Source organism: Phocoena sinus, chromosome 2, assembly GCF_008692025.1.
Source record: "Phocoena sinus isolate mPhoSin1 chromosome 2, mPhoSin1.pri, whole genome shotgun sequence".
Taxonomy (NCBI): Eukaryota; Metazoa; Chordata; class Mammalia; order Artiodactyla; family Phocoenidae; genus Phocoena; species Phocoena sinus.
In genome coordinates this window covers 168,861,235-168,880,540 of record NC_045764.1, presented here as the reverse complement: position 1 = coordinate 168,880,540, position 19,306 = coordinate 168,861,235, and the positions used below count along the sequence as shown (strand labels likewise).

Here is a 19,306-nt window from a genome sequence, read left to right as displayed (position 1 = left end):
CTTTGATGACATGGAAAACACCTTGTGGTGTACCTGTCATTTAGTAGGATTTTGGAAAGAGTTCTCTTTGTGGAGTGAGGTGAAAAGGTAACTTGTAGATTCATAAAACTTACGAATCCAAATGTAAGGTGAAATACAAATCTCATGGCCTTAAGGACATGCTGTTTTCTGATTTTCCTGAGCTAAGACAGTCTGTGATGTAGAAGTGAAAGGCTGTACTTTTGCTTTTATCTGACCTGAATTAGATTGGTAGGCCTGTCCTACTTGAAGTCTTTAGGAGAAGCAGTGGTATTAGAGTGTTTGGGTAAAACTGGTGAGTAGTCTGTTGAGTCTGGCATCACCTAATTCTCAAAATGTGACTCTTAAACATTCTCTCTGGGAATAATGAAAACTGTGGTATTTAAATATGTCTTTATTGTGTTTCTTTTCCTTAATTAATTATTATATGTGCTTTTAGGATTTTGCGTGTTGTTCTGGTTGTCGTATTATGAAAGTCATGAAAGATCCAATTACGTGAATGATAATGTAATTGACTGAAATTTGGGGGCAGTTTCCTTATGAAGATATGTTAAAAACACATTAAAAATAAAATTGACATTTGCAAATGCTAAACGTTTTCAAATAGTGTGGAAATGGACACATTTAATGGTAACACTTCCTCTCTATGATCTTCTCCCCTCCCCCTTCCCTGTTTCTGCTTCTGAGAAATCATCATTATTGAGTTTCTTGAGTATTTTGACTAACATTGTTTCTCATTCTGGATGATGCCTAAGGGGGCAAAAGATGAAAGGCTAAACCTAAAAAACCAAATGAAAAACCTGGGATAATAATGCCGTAACAAAATTCACATTGAGACCTAACAGGCAAACACAGTACGGATAGAAGGAGCACCACTTCAGGAATGCTTGCTGTGAGCCTGCTTGTTATTCCAAATGAAAATAGGAAGTTTCTGTTTTGGTTTAGATAGATAACGGATCGTAATGCTGTAGTGAATTTGTGTATTGTGTATTGACGACTTTTGTTTCTGATATTAAAGATATACTTCTCAGCCATGTGAGATTGTGGTAGACTGTGGACCATTTACTGACAGAAGTGGGCTTTATGAAAGACTGCTGATGGAATTAGAAGAAGCACTTAATTTTATCAATGACTGTAACATATCTGTACATTCAAAAGAAAGAGATTCTACTTTAATTTCTAAACAGGTAAGCATATACAAAGTAAGTATGGGGAGTATAATAAAAGGCTTCTATTTATTTTTAATGTTGAAATGAATATTCTTCTAATGAGGCTGTTTTATATACATTTTAGTTTAAGGCCTTGCCTTCTTATCTCTGGACATTTTTCATTGAATGTATTGCATCGGGTTGAGTTTACTATTACCCGACAGACAGTTATATTATTAAATATAGACCTCCCTGGTTTAAGGAGATGTCATGGTTATTTAAGTATAAGAAGTGAGTCCAGTTTTTTTTTTTCTTGGTCAGATGAATTAGTTCCTGATCAAACCCCCGGGCTGAATGAATTCTTCGGCTCTTTCTTTGTATGTGACTGGATATGAGCTCGTCATCCCTGAACAGTGCAGCTTTGAGAAGCAATTCCTTAGGACAGTGGCCTTCAAAGTGTGGGCCCTAGATGAGCAGCTTCCCTCTGGAACTTTTTAGACATGCAGATGACAGGCCCCACCCTTGACCTGCTGAATTTGAAGCTCTGTGGGTGGGGTCCAGCAGTCTGAGATTTGACAGGCCCTTCGGTTATCCCGATGCCATTAAAACTTGAGAACCATTGTCCCAGGACTTTGCAGCCAGCTGTGAACGGTAGCGCCGTACTGAACCTGAGTCTTAGTTCTCTCCTGCTGGGTTTCTTCCGGAGCGGCAGTGCCCAGGCTCTGCTCAACGCTTGTCTTCTCATTAAGTCCATGGTCAACCCCGTGTGTCTTTTACTTGCCTGCAGAACTGGCAGTCCCTCAGTTTTTAGCTTTAATATGGATTTACATTCTGCTCTGAGCTCGGCTTGTAAGATGTGGCACTCTGGGCATAGATAAAGTTAAAGGAAAATTGTTTTGCTTTTCTTTGATACCTAAAATAAAATTACATACTCTGTTGCATTTGCATGTACATATATATGTACATTCTGCTACATAGTTCTTTGCATATTTACCTAGACGTAAATGACTCAGTTGTACTTCGAACTAATCACAGTTCTAAAATTGCTTTATTAACTGTATACAGTTGCATCTTTTAATTTCTCTTGTTTGATTATTTTTGCTGGGGAAAACAAAAGGATGGTTCTGGGCGTGTCTATGAAAAAGTAGAGCTTGAAAAGACCATTGGCCTTTCCCCCTAACCTTGGGGAATTAACCTCAGTGTTTATATTAGAGGGGTAAATTTATTTTGAAGGGGCAGACTAAAGACAACTTAAATCCCAGTTAAACTCCATGTGAAAATAACTACATGATTATTGTTTAGCATTTGGGCCTTTACATTGTTTTGTAGATACTCTCAGACTGTCGTGCGGTATTGGTAGTTCTGGGACCCTGGTGTGCAGATAAAGTAGCTGGAATGATGGTAAGAGAACTACAGAAATATATCAAACACGAACAAGAGGAGCTGCACAGGAAATTTCTATTGTTTACAGACACTTTCCTAAGGAAAATCCATGCACTATGTGAAGAGCACTTCTCACCTGCCTCACTTGACCTGAAATTTGTAACTCCGAAAGTAATAAAACTGCTTGAAATCTTACGCAAATATAAACCGTATGAGCGACAGCAGTTTGAAAGCGTTGAGTGGTATAATAATAGGAATCAGGATAATTACGTGTCTTGGAGTGATTCTGAGGATGATGAGGAGGATGAAGAAATTGAAGAAAAAGAAAAGCCAGAGACAAACTTTCCTTCTCCATTTACCAATATTTTGTGTGGAATTATTTTTGTGGAAAGAAGATATACAGCAGTTGTCTTAAACAGGTAAATCTCTAAGATTGACGTTTTTTCCATAGTAGAACAGGCAGCTTTTTGTTTTGTGAAGTGATATGTTGTAATAGCTTTAAGAGCTACCAGAAGGCTTTTATGTATGTGTCCTGTACTTGGCACCATCCTCATAGCTCATTTGTTACGCTATACTGGGATTGACAGGATGTTTATATATACAGTAGCTTTCCCCGAAGGCTAGATTTGATATGACTGAGGTTTTTTCCCCTAAAGGGTGCTAATCTTTTCTAATCCATGAAAATAGAGTGCAAGTGTAGAAAAATTGTTACATTACGGTAAAGCATTCCTTGTTTTATATTAATTGTTAGCTTCAGTTAGATATTTACTAACCTGTGACTATGATGTGTTGGGCATGTGTTGAGCATTTCACACCAAGCTTTCTCCTTCAGGTAAATGTTAAAGATAAATTTTATCAGGGTATTACTGCGGCTAATGTTTCTGTTAGCTTTTCTCCTTACCAGATGTCGATTCAAGTTGGCACGTTTGCAGGGAAAAGTTTTCAACAACTGGATTTGAAATTTGGATTGGTTCATAGACTACATATTAAAATTTTCTGAATCAGAGGAAAATAAAAATGTTAGGGAGGAATTCAGAGGATATTGGCAAAGGTGACAGCGAATGCCAATTAGGTTGTGAATTCCCACCCTACCCCCTTCTTCAATAGAAGTGTATTTTTCCTGAATATAGACCCAGCTAGCTGAGGAGCTACACTTCAGATTTGTGTCAAATGGTCACTTACTGTATGGTTCTTTTGACTTGTGGATGGATGCTCTACTATTTACAAGGGCCAGAAAGGGTCCTTATTTTGCACTTCAATCTACTTTTCTACAAGATCCATTAATTGGCCAGAGTTGATCCCTAAGAGCCTTTTCTGCAAGTATTGATCTCTGAGGAGAAATTAAGCTTTGTTTCCTGAGGTAATTTGGGATTTTTTTTTTTTTTTCCAAACTGCTCTGACTGTTTGGGGGCCTCGAGAACTTACTTGAATAACGAGAAATTGGACTCTGGGGAAGTCATCTGGCGGTTTTCGGTCTGGTAATTTTCATAGTCATTGGGCCTGATCCTTGTGATGAATATGAGGTAAAGTAACTTCAGGTAGTGAATTACATTGGAATCAGAAGTCTAAGGTTGGAAAGGGACTTCACTGACTGTCTAATCCAACCCACTTACTTTTATAAAAAAGAGAAGGGCCTCAGGAGGAAAAGTGATTCGCTCTGAGTTAAATCCAGTCAGCGGCAGAGACAACTCTAGAATCCTGATATCCTGCCTCCTAGTTTTCAGTTCTTTGTGTAACCGTAATGCCCTTGGGTATGACAGAACACTAAAAACCGGTGCTTTCCAGTGGGAAGGCTGCCAGGAGACAGTCCAGGGAGTGCGTGTCTGTTCGGGTTGTTTCTTAGAATGGGGGAAAGGCATTTTTGGGGTCAGAAAAGTTTAGCGTTGGCACGGTTGTAAGCCGAGTTATAGACGTACTCCCTGCCCCTATACAGGATGGTTTAAGAATTAAATACATTTTCTGGGGCTTGGAGAGAAGTCGGGGTTCATTTTCTTCCTTTCCCCGCTTTTCTGCATGCGTTTTTAAGTGTAGAGATGTACTCACTTTCACTGCAGGAATATTAGCCTGAAAAGGTCAATATTCAGTAGTCAATGTTACTTCCTGTTGACTTTGAGGATCAGATTAGTTGTGATCAACTTTCATAAAATGTGGCCGGAATTCAGTGTTGGATGATGAATCAGGAGCGGTTTGAGGCTTGGCTTTATGGGCAGCTAATTAAATATACAATAGAGGTCTTGTCCCGGTGAGCTTTTTAATAAGCTTAGAAAAACTTCCTGCAATCCAGGTTCTTTCCTTCCATCAGTTTAATGGGAGGAAAAACCCTTCTTCAGTGAACAGTTTAATGGGAGTACAAGCTATTGTAATACACAGGCAGTTTTCTATTCTCCTAATTAAAAAAATAAATCACAGCTACTTCTATATATAATGTAGTATGTGTACAGTCTTCTGTTTATAGTTTTTCTTTTGCCTTTTGTGTTTAGGGCTTTATCATTTATTTATAATTTACCTTTATATATTTTTTAAAATTTCAGAACAGTCCATGAGGGAAGAAGGTAGATGTTTTTGCTATATCATAGATGAGGAAAATAACACTCAGTTTGTGACCTCCTGAAGTAATGCAAGTATCAAGTGGCAGAAAGTGGTTTCTACTCTCCAAGTCTAGAGCTCTTTTCAGTGCGTAATTTACTAGCATTGTGTGACTTTCACCAGTTTTTCCATTAATGTCCTCTTTTTAAAAAAAAAAAGTATATATATATATTTATTTATTTATTTATTTTGGCTGCACTGGGTCTAGCTGCGGCACATGGGATCTTTGTTGCGGCATGCAGGATCTTTAGTTGCGGCACGCATGTGGGATCTAGTTCCCTGACCAGGGATTGATCCCAGGCCCCTGCATTGGGAGCGCAGAGTCTTACCCACTGGACCACCAGGGAAGTCCCTATTAATGTCCTCTTTTTAATCCAAGGTGTACCAGAGTTCATTTAGTTGTTATATTTCCCTAATTTCCTTTGGTCTGTTACAGCGTCTTCTTTCCTTGTTTTTGATGACTTTGATACTCTTGAGGAGTACTGATCAGATAGTTTGTAGAAGGCCTCTCAGTTTGAATTTGTCTGATGTTTTTCTCAGGATTAGACTGGGTTTTAGGATTTGGAAGAATACTACAGACGTGAAGTGCCCTTCTGGTCACTTCGTCTCAGAGGGATTCATGGTATTAACACAGAACATCACTGGTGATGTTAAACTTCATCATGTGATTATGATTGCGTTTGCCAGTTTTCTCCACTGTAAAGTCATTGTTTTTCTCTTTTCTTACTTAATTCTTTGGAAGCAAGTCACCAAATCTAGTTTATTCTGGGGAGGGAGGGATTCAGTTTCATTCCTGGAGAGGGGCTTATATATGTATGTTACAGAAATTCTTCTGTAAGGCAAGTGTGTCTCTTTTATCCTATTTATCTGTTTATATTTGTTGAATCATGTTCTTTTATCATTATGAACTCGTGTTTGTTTATTTTATACTTCGGTTATAATCTGATACTAGTTTTTTGTCTTGTTTTGTTTTGTTCTGTATAAGTTGTTCCACCCTGGGCCGTTGGGGGCTGTTTGAGGTTAGCTCCTGTGTCCCTTTGACATGCCCTCATCCTTTTGTTTTTTGAACGCTTCCTTACTTTCTGGCACTACAAGATGTTCCAGGCTCATCTTGTATTTTTCTTGCATAGGATCAGCCATCTCTCCAAGGAGCCCTGGTTCCTTTTATTTCTACTCACTTTATAGGTGTATGTTTTGTGCAAGTTATTTACCTTTTTAAAGTCTCAGCATCTTCATCTATAAAAGAGTAATAATACCTCCCTCTCTTACTGGGTTGTTAATAAGAGACACTGGATATAAAAATGGCAGTCTTACCACCTGACATTGTACTTGGGGAGGCTGTATGCACACACACATGCACTGTGACCTGTGAGTCTGTGCCAGCTGCGTTGAGTGAGATACAGAGATGGAGGGTAAGCATAAACTCTTAGTTTTAAGAGTAAGTTTTGTCCTCTGAATGTCATACAGTTATATTCATAAACTCTTAGTTTTTTATGTCTGCTGAATGTTATACAATTGGCCGTTGAATTTTAATGCTTTTAAAGTTATATTTTCTTAGTAGTTAATTTTCGTGGAATTTTACAAAAATTTTGCTTTCGGGTGAGTTTGAAATTAGGAAAAAAATAACCAGTTCTTTGCTATAGATTGTTTGAGAAACTCTGTGCACTAGAGAACAGCATTCTTTATCAAACAGCTTGCTTGTGGAACAACTCACATAAACTCAGTATAAAATTAAAAGAAACAAATAAGACTGTCCCAGCAATTCTGTGGTACTGTGAAGTCTCTAGGCAGTGTGTGTTACTCAGTAACAAGCTCCCTGCCAACAGTAGACCTTGTTTTGTTTCTCTGGAAGCCCATAACTTTGCAGGGATTTCTTAAATTTATCTGATCGAGAAATTTTTCTCTTTAAACGTTGTCAGCACAGGTATATAGAATTCAGCCGTTGCTTATGAGAGACTTTTTTTTTAATTAACGTGCAGATTGTTTCTTCTCTTCCCGGCAGTCCTGGTGAGAGTCTGGTTAAGGAGAAATAAAGGTACTTGTAGTGCTTCTGTTTCCCAGCTAGTTGAAGTCTACCAGATTTATTTTTTTAGGCAAATTGAAATACATTGTATACCTAATTAGGAGTAACGTGAAATGCATTTTTTTAAACCTCTGTTATGTTCAAATTGATGCTAATTTACATAAACTAAAATGTGGAAGTATATATTATTTCTAAGATAATTAATTTCATATTTTAGATTTTGGGGCATGCTCTTTGCATGTAGCACTGTTTTCTGTTACTGACATCATAAGTTTATGATAACTAAACGAATCTTGGAACATATTAAAGAAGTTTCTGATTTTGAACTTTTTAAGTACTTGAACTATAGAGCAGACTCTCAAACTAACCTAGACACACAAGTGTTTTACTGATTTGGAGGCAGGAAGATATTCTAGATGGCCCTTCAAGGTTTTTTCCAGGGCTTTGATATTAGCCTGTTTCATGTACTTATTGGGGGGGGAAAAAAAAAAAGAATGGTTTGACTTAAAAATGCAATTTTCTATTAGGAATTTATACTATGTTGTATGACTTCAGAAGAACCATATGGAATCGCTTAGGTCAGGTGTGGAACCATTTATCCTGTGTGCTGAGTTTTTGAATGTGGATATTTCCAAAATAGCTGTAATGGCAACACTAACTGTTAACCTTCTGCACCCATGTAATGTGAGCCCGTCCTGTAGCTCTTTTCCCGTTTCTTAGTGGAGGACCCGTCTGAGGGGACCAGCTTTCTGGGTTAATACAGAGGTGCAGGCAGAAAGGGAGATGAGCTCGGGAGTATGTGCTCTTTCCTGACAGGATGAGGTGCGAACTCTCTAGGCCTTGCAGTGCCGAAGCTCAGTGGCCTTTTATGCAGAACTGTGGTCAGCGTCCTGCCCAGGGACATGAGTGTTGGGAATGGAGATGCTTAGCAGTGGATGGAGGCATCGCTTTTTTTTTTTTTTCAATTTTAAAATTAATTTTTTAGATTTTAGAAAGTAGTTTAACCACCACTTTTCAAGTAGCTCAGTTTTTGAGACTGATGATGGCAAATTGCTTGGAGGGAAAGGTAGGAAGACAAGTTAATTTCTTTCTTATTTTAAATCTCAGAGTGAACAGCTATAAGATTGGATATGTTAACATCCCATGCAGGGTCTGAATGGTTCAATTAAAGGGGCAAGGCTACGTTCTTCATGGACTTTTATTCCTTTTTTGCTTTGTATTATTATTATTATTTTTTTAAACATCTTTATTGGGGTATAATTGCTTTACAATGATGCGTTAGTTTCTGATTTATAACAAAGTGAATCAGCTACACACATACACGTGCTCCCATGTGTCTTCCCTCTTGCGTCTCCCTCCCTCCCACTCTCCCCCTCCCACCCCTCCAGGCTGTCCCAAAGCCCCGAGCTAATATCCCTGTGCCTTGCGGCTGCTTCCCCCTAGCTATCTACCTTACTACGTTTGTTAGTGTGTATATGTCCATGACTCTCTCTCGCCCTGTCAGGAGGCATCGCTTTGCCTAGAGCCGTGCTTCCAGTGGTACAGAGTGCTGGGGTAAATCTAAAAGAAATAACGCACTTCTTTTCATGCACAGCTGGAACTCTCTTACTGTGTGCAGAGGAGAATGAAGTATTCCTTTGGGGTATTTGGTACTTTGCGTAAGTTTGGCCGTGGACGCAAGGGCATGACCATCGCTGCAAGCTGTGTGTGTGCTTAGGGAAGTGCGCTGAGAAAGAGTGTGCGGTTTTTTCATTAAGACTTGGACTAAAGCCAAAATACATGCGGAATCCATGTTCCTCTTTGCCTAGCGCTGTCCCCTCCTGGGCCACATTTCTATGAAGGTCATCACTGTCAAATTAGAAAGTTTGAGGGACTGTGACCATTTCATTCATCAGTGTAAATCAGCCCTGTATTTGGTGTTATAAGTATTTGGTCCACAGATCGACTCAGAAGAGCGACAGTGATTTCTTTTTAAGCTAGTTGAAAAAAAAAAAAAAAACCGACTATTTTGTTAGGTATGTTGGCAAAAGGATATGTATTTCCATTTTAAGGGAGACCTTAGAAACAGAAGTTTAAATTTTTTTTCCCTCAGCAGTGCTTAACTTCCAAATGTGTATAATTTTCTTAGATTGATAAAGGAAGCTGGCAAACAAGATCCAGAGCTGGCTTACATCAGCAGCAATTTTATAACTGGACATGGCATTGGAAAGAATCAGCCTCGCAACAAACAGATGGAAGCGGAATTCAGAAAGCAGGAAGAGGTAACTAAGTTCAAATAATTGTACAATAACAATTTTCAGAACATACACAAACTTTGCCCGTAGGAACTTCCTTTCTTCATAGTTCCTCTGCATTTTTTGGGAATATAGAGTACTCGTTCATGCAGAAACTAGCCGTCTCCTTTGCGGTAAGCTGTTATAGTGATTCATACGTTGAGAATCTATCTGGAAAATCAGTTCTGTGTCTTAATTGCCATCACCCATTTTGTTTTCCATTATTGGGCTGATGGCACACAACTGCATTTTATAGAAAAAGAAGCTTGTGTAAACTTAACTCCCGTTGACTCCATACGACTCTGAAGCAACAAACTGAAATGTTTTCCTAGAAAGTGTTTTGTTTTCTACTTAAAGTCCTGCCTTGGTTGAATCCTTTAAAATAACAATACATTTTAAAGATTTTGGCCTAATTTTTTCCATGCTTTTTTAAGATTTTGATATAGGAAATAGCATTGTAAAGATGCTAAAACTTAATATAGTGTTCCAGCTTGCAAGTAAAATCTTTTTATTTAAAATTTGTTATTTAACTTAAAAGTAGCAGAATAATTCACGTTGAAGTCATTTCTCTGTGATAGCTCTTTGGTAATATTCCAGGTTTGGGGAGCCTAACAGCCAGAGTCTGACAGATCAGTCTAAAACCCAACTTACTTTCGTATTTAACTTATTCTGGATTGGGAAATGATGTTACCTTAAATCTAGAATGAAAAAACTTTTCACTTTAAAAAAAAAATCATTTCTGATCCCTTAAATGTGTCCCAAGATGCCAGAAAATAAGTGATGCTTTGCTTGTAATTTTTAATTCCGAGTGATTTAGGGATTTTAGTGAAAGAGTTTTGACGTCTTTGGAGGGATGTTGGCACAAACTCACAGCCCTAAGATCCCATTACGGAGGCTCAGAATGGCAACAGGACTCCAGAAGGGGATTCGTTTGGTCACTTTGGTTATTAAAGAAGCCAGCGCCTTCATCTTGAAGGCTGTGATTTGTCCGTGGGTGCTTCTGTAAAACAGAAAGGCACTTGGATTTTTCAAGTCATATTCAGTTGAAAACGTCATGTGTTCATGCGTCTCGAGTTTTGTGAGGTGTTATCGTCATCTTCAGCCTGGCCTGGATTAAGCGTGCTCAGAGTATTGTCAGAAATGACAGTTGTCCCTTAATTTTACTACATTGTTTTCTTTGGAAAATTTCTTAGAATTGCTATCCTTGGTGGATTTTTTTTCAGGTACTTAGGAAATTTCGAGCACATGAAACCAACCTGCTTATTGCAACAAGTATTGTGGAGGAGGGTGTTGACATACCGAAATGCAACTTGGTGGTTCGTTTTGATCTGCCCACAGAGTATCGATCCTATGTTCAATCTAAGGGAAGAGCGAGGGCACCGATCTCTAATTATGTAATGTTAGCAGATACAGACAAAATAAAAAGTTTTGAAGAGGACCTTAAAACATACAAAGCTATTGAAAAGGTAAGATTCATGTGTTATCTTTCAGTTGTTTTTATGTGTTTAGAAATAGTTTTATCTTCAGAGAATAGTCTCAACAGAGCTGTGCAGTGTGTACACTATTAGAAAGTTGAGAGTAATTACACAGAGCTAGCAGTATTTTACAGGAAAATAGCAGTGAAAATGGTCATATGGATTATTGGGGAAGAAGACCTGGGAAGTGTACTGTTTATGTGGACAGTGTAGTAACAGTTGATTGCTCGAGATGCAGAGTGATTTGAGAGTGATGACATAGCCCCTATACTCATGAAAGACTGGGGATCACGTGTGTGTGTGTGTGTGTGTGTGTAGGTAGGTTGGTAGGTACAGTACCTTTTAAGCCTTGTTACCTGTATGGGGAACTTCTCCACATGATTGGAGCTGGAAAGGATTAATTAGGAGACATTTTCAGCAGCAGGCACCTGTGGAGTATTGCAGTGTATTTAGGAGAGGTGTTTCATGTCAAGAGAGCTTTTTCTGTAGGTACAGAAGCAGACAACTAATGGCAGAAAAAGCATTTGTTCTCATAAGTTCTGTTTTTAAAATGTTCAGATCTTGAGAAACAAGTGTTCCAAGTCAGTTGATACCGGTGAGACTGACATTGAGCCTGTTGTGGATGATGATGATGTGTTCCCACCATATGTGTTGAGGCCCGATGATGGTGGTCCACGAGTCACAATCAACACGGCCATCGGACACATCAATAGGTATGGCATCAAATCATTTGCACGGAAAGCCTGTGAGAATTGCGAGATTTAAGTCTAAACCTATAAGTATTGTGTTGTTTACCTTTTGCAAATAATCACCAGTCTTTCTGCTTATGGCCTGTGATACTTTGATGAGAGAAGGAAAAGAAGTTGCTTTTTTTTGGTTCATTGTTCTTTTTCGTCAGAAGGCAAAACCAGTGTTGCATAGTAATAAATGTTTAGTTCTCATTGACAAGGCTGACATAATGAAGGCATGCGTATTTTAATTAGATTGAAATTAATTTTGCAACACTCACTCTTCTTTTATAAATCTTTAAACTTGTTTTGTGTCATGAATGTTGGTGGATGTTGAATTTTCCATTAGCAGTAATGGAAGATTATGATAAATTAAGTTTTTTTTGGAGTATGTTCTGTTTTACTTTGTCCTGAGTTGGTGATAACATTTCTAAGAACTAAGAAAAGCAGATACATAGCTAGATTATGTATCAGGATAAATTTTGTGCAGAGGCAAAATAAAGGAGCAGAAAACATAAGATTTTCTTTTTAACTTTTTATTTTGAAACAATTTTAGACTTTAAAATATTGCAAGAGTACTACAGAGAACTCACATATACCCTTTACCCAGAGAGACCCATTCAAGTTTCACGAGAATGTTCTTGGAGTGAAAGGGTCCAGTCCAGGATCGTGGGTTGTACCCATTTTCCTCATCTCTCTGGTCTCCTTCAATCTGGAACCATTCTTCAGTCTTTCCTTGACTTTAATGACCTTGAAACTTTGGAAGATGACAGGCCAGTCATTTCTCAATTTGGGTTTATTTGATATTTTCTCCTGATTAGACCCAGGTTATGTGTTTTCGGCCAGCATATCATGGAAGTGATGCTGCGTTCCTTTCATTCTCTCTAACGGGGTCCCTCAGTGTTTATTTGTCCTCTTATTATGGTGGTGACTTTGATCACTTACGTAAGGTCTGCCAGCTTTCTCTACTGTAAAGTTGCCTTTTCCCCCTTTATAATTAGTGACTGTTTCATGCGGAGATATTTTGAGATGATATGAAATTTATTCCTCTTCCCAGTTTCACCCATCAGTGTCAGTACTCCATTGATATTTCTTGCCTGAATTGATTATTTCTGTGATGTCTGCAAAATGGTGATTTTCCGATTGCATTATTCTTTCTGGTATTTGTTGTCGTTTTACTGTGAGGAAGAGCTTTCTCTTCTCTCTGTTTATTTGTTCCTTTTATTTTTTTATCCAGTGTGAACTAATGGGCTTCTGTTTTATTCAGTCATTTATAGTCTTTTGCTGTCATTTATTTTGTTGTTAAAATTGTGTAAAATTTGGCTGGTGGGGGCCCCTTCGTTCTAGCTTCTATGTCTTTTTAACATGTCACCATTATTCTTTGAACATTTCTGTATTTTATGGCACACTAAGATGTTCTAGACTCATAATTTCCCTGCCCCAGCCTAGATATTGGCTATTTCTCCAAAAGGTCCTGGTTCCTTTTAGTGGAGAATGAGTTGTGTTTAGAAACCAAGATCTGTGCACTAGGTGTGTTCATTGCCTCTGGAGTATTACTGCTACCAGGCTGTTTAGTAGATGGAGCTAGAAAATGTTTATACCTATTCACGTACACGTGTATATAAACATTTATATAAATACACGTTTGTAATTATTTCTGTACCTGACTACCTGTCTGTTGTTAACTCCATTTTTTAGCGTGACACCAGAGGGTTTATTCTAGCTTCCCTTTTTTCCATCTTTGTTCCTGGCTTTTTTAATAGTGAGGAATCTGATTCCCATTGTCCTCAAAGTAATTACTTGACTGTTCAGTCTCTCTGTATGTAGCAGTCTGCAAGGCTGCCACCACGTTTAGGTGCCCTTATTGCACAGGTCCTGACCTTGCAGGGTTGCTGCCCATTCCGCTGCCCTCCTTGCGTGTGTCCTGGCCCCCACTGGGTTGGCTTCGTGTCCCAGCACCCTCCTGACTTGGGCCCCAGCTCCCTCGAGGCTGGCTTCTTGCCCCGCTTGCAGTGCTCTCCTTGTTCTGCTGCTGGGTGGCCGTCTTGTTCTGCTGCCCTCCTTTGTGTGAACACTGGGCCCGCTTCTGATGCCGTCCTTGCATAGACCCCAGCGGTTGTGGGCAAATGTAAGGTCATTAAGGACCAAACACTGCCAGTTCATTCCCTTAACGGGCTCTGAGCAGTACTTTCTGCACAGTCCAGTCGTAGCACTAGACGCGTATGGCTATTTATATTCAAATTTCAATTTAGTTCCTTCGCTGCCCTTGCCACATTGCACGTGCTCAGTGGCCTCCCTGTCAGACAGCACAGATACAGAAAGAACATCATTGCAGAATGTTCCATTATGGATATAAATGTACTGTTCCATCTTATTGAAAGTTTGAAGCAGTGAAGCTCAGGCTCCACATACAAACACCAATCCAGTAGAAGGCAAGAGGGGCATAAAAAAATCAAACTTTAGAATGTGAATATCAGTAAAAAATTCTTCCTCTGTTTCTCAGTTGTAGACTCAGCATCCGAATTTCTTTTTCTTCACAGATACTGTGCTAGATTACCAAGTGATCCGTTTACTCACCTGGCTCCTAAATGTAGAACCCGAGAGTTGCCTGATGGTACATTTTATTCAACTCTTTACCTGCCAATTAACTCACCTCTTCGAGCCTCCATTGTTGTAAGTTTAGAAAAAGAAATGATTGTGCCTTAAAATGTGTCATTAATAGATTTGTTTTCAGCTTCTCTAAGGCTATGCAAGTTACAGGTAAATTTGGCTTTAAATCTACTTTAAAAAGTAAATTTGTAAATCTCTTTTGTAGTCAACTGTATGTTCCAATCTTCAATAGACTGTATAATTCGTAGACTCCCAGAATTAGATTAGATGACCCCTGAAGTTTCCTTTAAGATCTCACTACTGTAAACATTTCTGGCAGAATCATTGATCTGTGGCTTAGATACCTACAGTGACACAGAATCCATTAAATGCATCTGGGTTGTCGTTGACTTGAAAATCAGCCTTTGTGTAACTGCTGTCCTTAGTCTCAATACTGATATATTAAATTCTTACTAAAATTTAAATTCATCAAAATTGTAAAATCTTAGTTATAACTATGTAGGTTTTACTGAGCAGGCTTTTTTTTTTAAAATTAATTAATTAATTAATTTTTGGCTGTGTTGGGTCTTCGTTGCTGTGCACGGGCTTTCTCTGGTTGCCGCGAGTGGGGGCTTCTCTTGTTGCAGAGCACGGGCTCTAGGCGCATGGGCTTCAGTAGTTGTGGCACGCGGGCTTGGAAGTTGTGGCTCGCAGGCTGTAGAGCACAGGCTCAGTAGTTGTGGTGCATGGGCTTAGTTGCTCCGCAGCATGTGGGATCTTCCCGACCCAGGGCTCGAACCTGTGTCCCCTGCCTTGGCAGGTGGATTCTTTTTTTTTTTTTTTTTTTTATGCGTTACGCGGGCCTCTCACCGCTGTGGCCTCTCCCGTTGCGGAGGACAGGCTCCGGACGCGCAGGCTCAGCGGCCATGGCTCACGGGCCCAGCCGCTCCGCGGCATGTGGGATCCTCCCAGACCGGGGCACGAACCCGTGTCCCCTGCATCGGCAGGCGGACTCCCAACCACTGCGCCACCAGGGAAGCCCGGCAGGTGGATTCTTAACCACTGTGCCACCTGGGAAGCCCTGGGCAGGATTTTTAAAGATGGCTCTTCAAATTATGGAGATTAGGATTTTTTTAAACTTGCTGACGTTTTTCAAAACGAAACTTTGTTCTGGTAAATTTCAACTTTAAAGATTTCGGGGTAGAGGTTTAATATATGTTTTACGCACTAATGATAATACAGCTTCTTGCATATATAATGGGCACATTTTTTGTTACTTTCAGGGTCCCCCAATGAGCTGTATACGATTGGCTGAAAGAGTCGTAGCTCTCATTTGCTGTGAAAAACTGCACAAAATTGGTAAGAGTGTTTGAAAGGCACGTGTAAATAAAAATTAAGTTAAAAACACTGTAGAACAAAAGCACATCAAGGGCTTCATAGGTGCCTAAGGATTATGCGGGCTGTGAGCCTGTTGCTCTTGGTGTGCTTCGGTGAAGACAGGTGTAAGTATGGTGTAACTGAAGATCCCGTGTAAGGTGGAGGAGCTCTGTTTTCCACAGCTTAACAGCTACAATTTATTTGCTCCCGTTTCCTGACCTCTTTTCAGTATATAAATACCTAAAGGTCTTCTAGTAACTGTTGAATCATGAACATTTGTGTTTTAATGTATCGGTCTCAAATTAGTCTATGTTAGTGTACAAATTCAAACTTTTTTATTTTAATGGGAAGACTCGTTTTCCAGTGGCATTTGTAAACGGATGACGTGCTATTTTTCTGTTCATGTTTTTATTTTTTAATCTTAGAACAGAATTTATAATCCTGATCATATTGAATATACAAATGTCAAAATAGACTTTGCTTTAAGTATCACATCTGATAACTTGCGTATTATTAAAAGCACAGATGCTTTAGTTTTCATGACTTTTCCAGTTGCTTCCTAACATAGTGCTGTTCTGGATTATTCACTGATGAGTCAGAGAGGCAAAATCAGGATTGTTTGTTAATTCTCTTTACATTTCTTAGGCGAACTGGATGACCATTTGATGCCAGTTGGGAAAGAGACTGTTAAATACGAAGAAGAGCTTGATTTACATGACGAAGAAGAGACCAGTGTTCCAGGAAGACCAGGCTCCACAAAACGAAGACAGTGCTACCCAAAAGCGGTTAGTATTGGTTAGAACCGAGTAAAAATCTAGCCTTTCTGACTTTATTTCTTGCTATATCAAGTCTAGGTTCCTTTGCTTGGCTTCCAAAACCCTTGTAATTTAGCCCACTCTGGATCTCAGCTCGTTTCCCTCCCTCGTTCACAGCTTCTCTCAGATCAGCCCCTTCGCTGTCATGTGGACACTGTGTACTCTTTCTCATTTCAGACATTGCTTTTGTTTTTCTTCTCAAAAGGATTCCTGGACTCATCTATCAGATTCTTTTTTCTTTTTTCTTTTTTCTTACTGGCTTTTTATTTTTTATTTATTTTTTTAACATCTTTATTGGGGTATAATTGCTTTACAATGGTGTGTTAGTTTCTGCTTTATAACAGAGTGAATCAGTTATACATATACATATGTTCCCATATCTCCTCCCTCTTGCATCTTCCTCCCTCCCACCCTCCCTATCCCACCCCTCCAGGCGGTCACAAAGCACTGAGCTGATCTCCCTGTGCTATGCGGCTGCTTCCCACTAGCTATGTACCTTACGTTTGGTAGTGTATGTATGTCCATGCCTCTCTCGCGCGTTGTCACAGCTCACCCTTCCCCCTCCCCGTATCCTCAAGTCTGTTCTCCAGTAGGTCTGTGTCTTTATTCCTTTCTTACCCCTAGGTTCTTCATGACATTTTTTTTTTTTCTTAAATTCCATATATATGTGTTAGCATACGGTATTTGTCTTTCTCTTTCTGACTTACTTCACTCTGTATGACAGACTCTGGGTCTATCCACCTCATTACAGATAGCTCAATTTCATCTATCAGATTCTATCCAGAGTGTGTTAATTTCATTTAAAGGGACTTTCTTTGTTTCATTCACTTTTGTGTCAAGGTTCTTGCTTTACCTTATGTTCGGAGCTAAAACATAGAGGGTGTGTATGATAAAACAGGCAAGTGCCCATCCAGATGAGGGGCACACCAGCAGGTGCAAGCACAGTTACTTGTCGGGAGTTAGGATGTGGCTAGACTGGAGTTAAAATTAGTTTTTTCATGTATTGTGTCTAGCTGGATCTGTGGCATAGTTCTAGCTGTAACCATACTGGGCTGAAACACTTATTTAAAAAATATTTGTCAATATTTTTACCTTATAAAAACCCCAAACAGAAGCAAAAATTTGCTGTGTACTTTGATCTTGGCCTAAACGTATGATTTTTTTGTTTTATTTTTGCAGTTTTATTGAGTTTTTACTTTTTTAAAAAGTTTGCACCCAGCTAAGCATTTTCAAGATTCAAAATCCTGTCAGTTTTTCAAAAATCATGAATTAAGTTATCCGATTTTCTGAAATGCTTATTTCCTCATAACCAGTTTTCCTGCTCTAACATTTATCCTAGTGATTACTGGACTGGTTTCTATGACATCATATGTTATCACCAATAAGTGTTTTGAGAAGCATAGTACTGCTTTGCATCCTGTTTAATTAATAGGTGCATTCTGTATTATCTGATACTCTATTAACTATAACTATCCCATAGCCAGCATTTCTGTACCTTTTAACTGTGGGCATAATTACTTATGTTATTGAGCCTCAGAAACTGCAAGACTATTGGGTGAGGTTGTATGATTATTGAAAGTTCAGAAGCAATCTTAGTTTAAGTCATGGTTTACTCCTTCAATGAGATGGCCATTAAAAATGATACTGATTTGTATTGACCCTGAAAGATGTTCTCACTGTAGTAACTGGAGATAAAAATCAGGTTATGATACAGTCTTTTTTTTGTGATTCCATTTGTAGTGAAAAATATGTATGTGTGTATGTTTATATACATTTATTCTGGAATGTATACATTTATTCCAGAAAAAGTCTGGAAGATGATACAGTATATCACAGTGTTAATAAAGGTCATCTTTGAGTTTCAGGATTACATGGGATTTAAAAAATTTGGCTACCTTGATTTTCTGCTAGTCTACAAGTGAGTAAAGACTAAGAAACCCAAGAAAGAAAAGAGTTTGTTCTCTAGTCAAAAGGAATAGATCAAATGCACAGTATTGTGTTGAAAGACCCTGCAGTGTTTGACGGTTTTATATACTTTTGCAGACCCAGAAGTGCCGACTCTCCAGTGAGGTTAAGAAATTGGGAGGTCTCCTGCCTTGGATATTTTCTCAGTTTTCTCTCATCAGCTTTTAGTAAAGCCAGGAATAAGTTTGTTATCTTGCCAACATCTGGAAAAGAGGTTAATACACTTGAACTTGATGCTTAATTTTTCTTCCCAATCCCAGATTCCAGAATGTTTGAGGGATAGCTACCCCAAGCCCGATCAGCCTTGTTACCTGTATGTGATAGGAATGGTTCTAACGACACCTTTACCTGATGAACTCAACTTTAGAAGGCGGAAGCTTTATCCCCCTGAGGATACCACAAGATGCTTTGGAATACTGACAGCCAAACCCATACCTCAGGTAGACATTTCATAATAACTGTTTATGTTGAACTGTCTTGTTCTTTTTTAAAAAAAGGAAAAGCTGCTTTAACTATCTTTTGTTACCTCAGAATGTTTAATATTTTAAAATTAAGGTATCTCTTCTGTTCCCCTGATACAAAGCACCATTCCTTTTCTGAAGTTAAATGTTTGTAATGGACTGAAACATCTGCTAACCTTGGGGGTGCATTATTTTTCTTTTTGTTAAGATTCCGCACTTTCCTGTGTACACACGCTCTGGAGAGGTTACCATATCTATTGAGTTGAAGAAGTCTGGTTTCACGTTATCTCTACAAATGCTTGAGTTGATTACAAGACTTCACCAGTATATATTCTCACATATTCTTCGGCTTGAAAAACCTGCACTAGAATTTAAACCCACAGACGCTGACTCAGCATACTGTGTTCTACCTCTTAATGTTGGTAAGAAGGACCCAGACTCTAAAGTGTTTCTGTATACTAGCTT

At 38.9% G+C, this 19,306-nt stretch overlaps 1 protein-coding gene across 8 annotated transcripts in view; it reads left to right on the top strand.

Moving 5' to 3' along the window:
- Positions 1 to 19,306, top strand: part of DICER1 (dicer 1, ribonuclease III) — a 68,033-nt gene that overhangs the window by 31,828 nt on the left and 16,899 nt on the right. For 7 of the 8 annotated variants that reach the window (XM_032621262.1, XM_032621265.1, XM_032621264.1 and 4 more), the window contains 10 exons: positions 1,037 to 1,205; positions 2,496 to 2,968; positions 9,287 to 9,419; positions 10,655 to 10,897; positions 11,465 to 11,619; positions 14,175 to 14,307; positions 15,507 to 15,582; positions 16,246 to 16,385; positions 18,641 to 18,820; positions 19,050 to 19,263. In XM_032621262.1, the coding sequence (XP_032477153.1) occupies positions 1,037 to 1,205; positions 2,496 to 2,968; positions 9,287 to 9,419; positions 10,655 to 10,897; positions 11,465 to 11,619; positions 14,175 to 14,307; positions 15,507 to 15,582; positions 16,246 to 16,385; positions 18,641 to 18,820; positions 19,050 to 19,263 (1,916 nt within the window). Of the gene's footprint in view, positions 1 to 1,036; positions 1,206 to 2,495; positions 2,969 to 9,286; positions 9,420 to 10,654; positions 10,898 to 11,464; positions 11,620 to 14,174; positions 14,308 to 15,506; positions 15,583 to 16,245; positions 16,386 to 18,640; positions 18,821 to 19,049; positions 19,264 to 19,306 lie in introns of those variants that run through there. The other variant, XM_032621269.1, reaches the window with a different exon arrangement.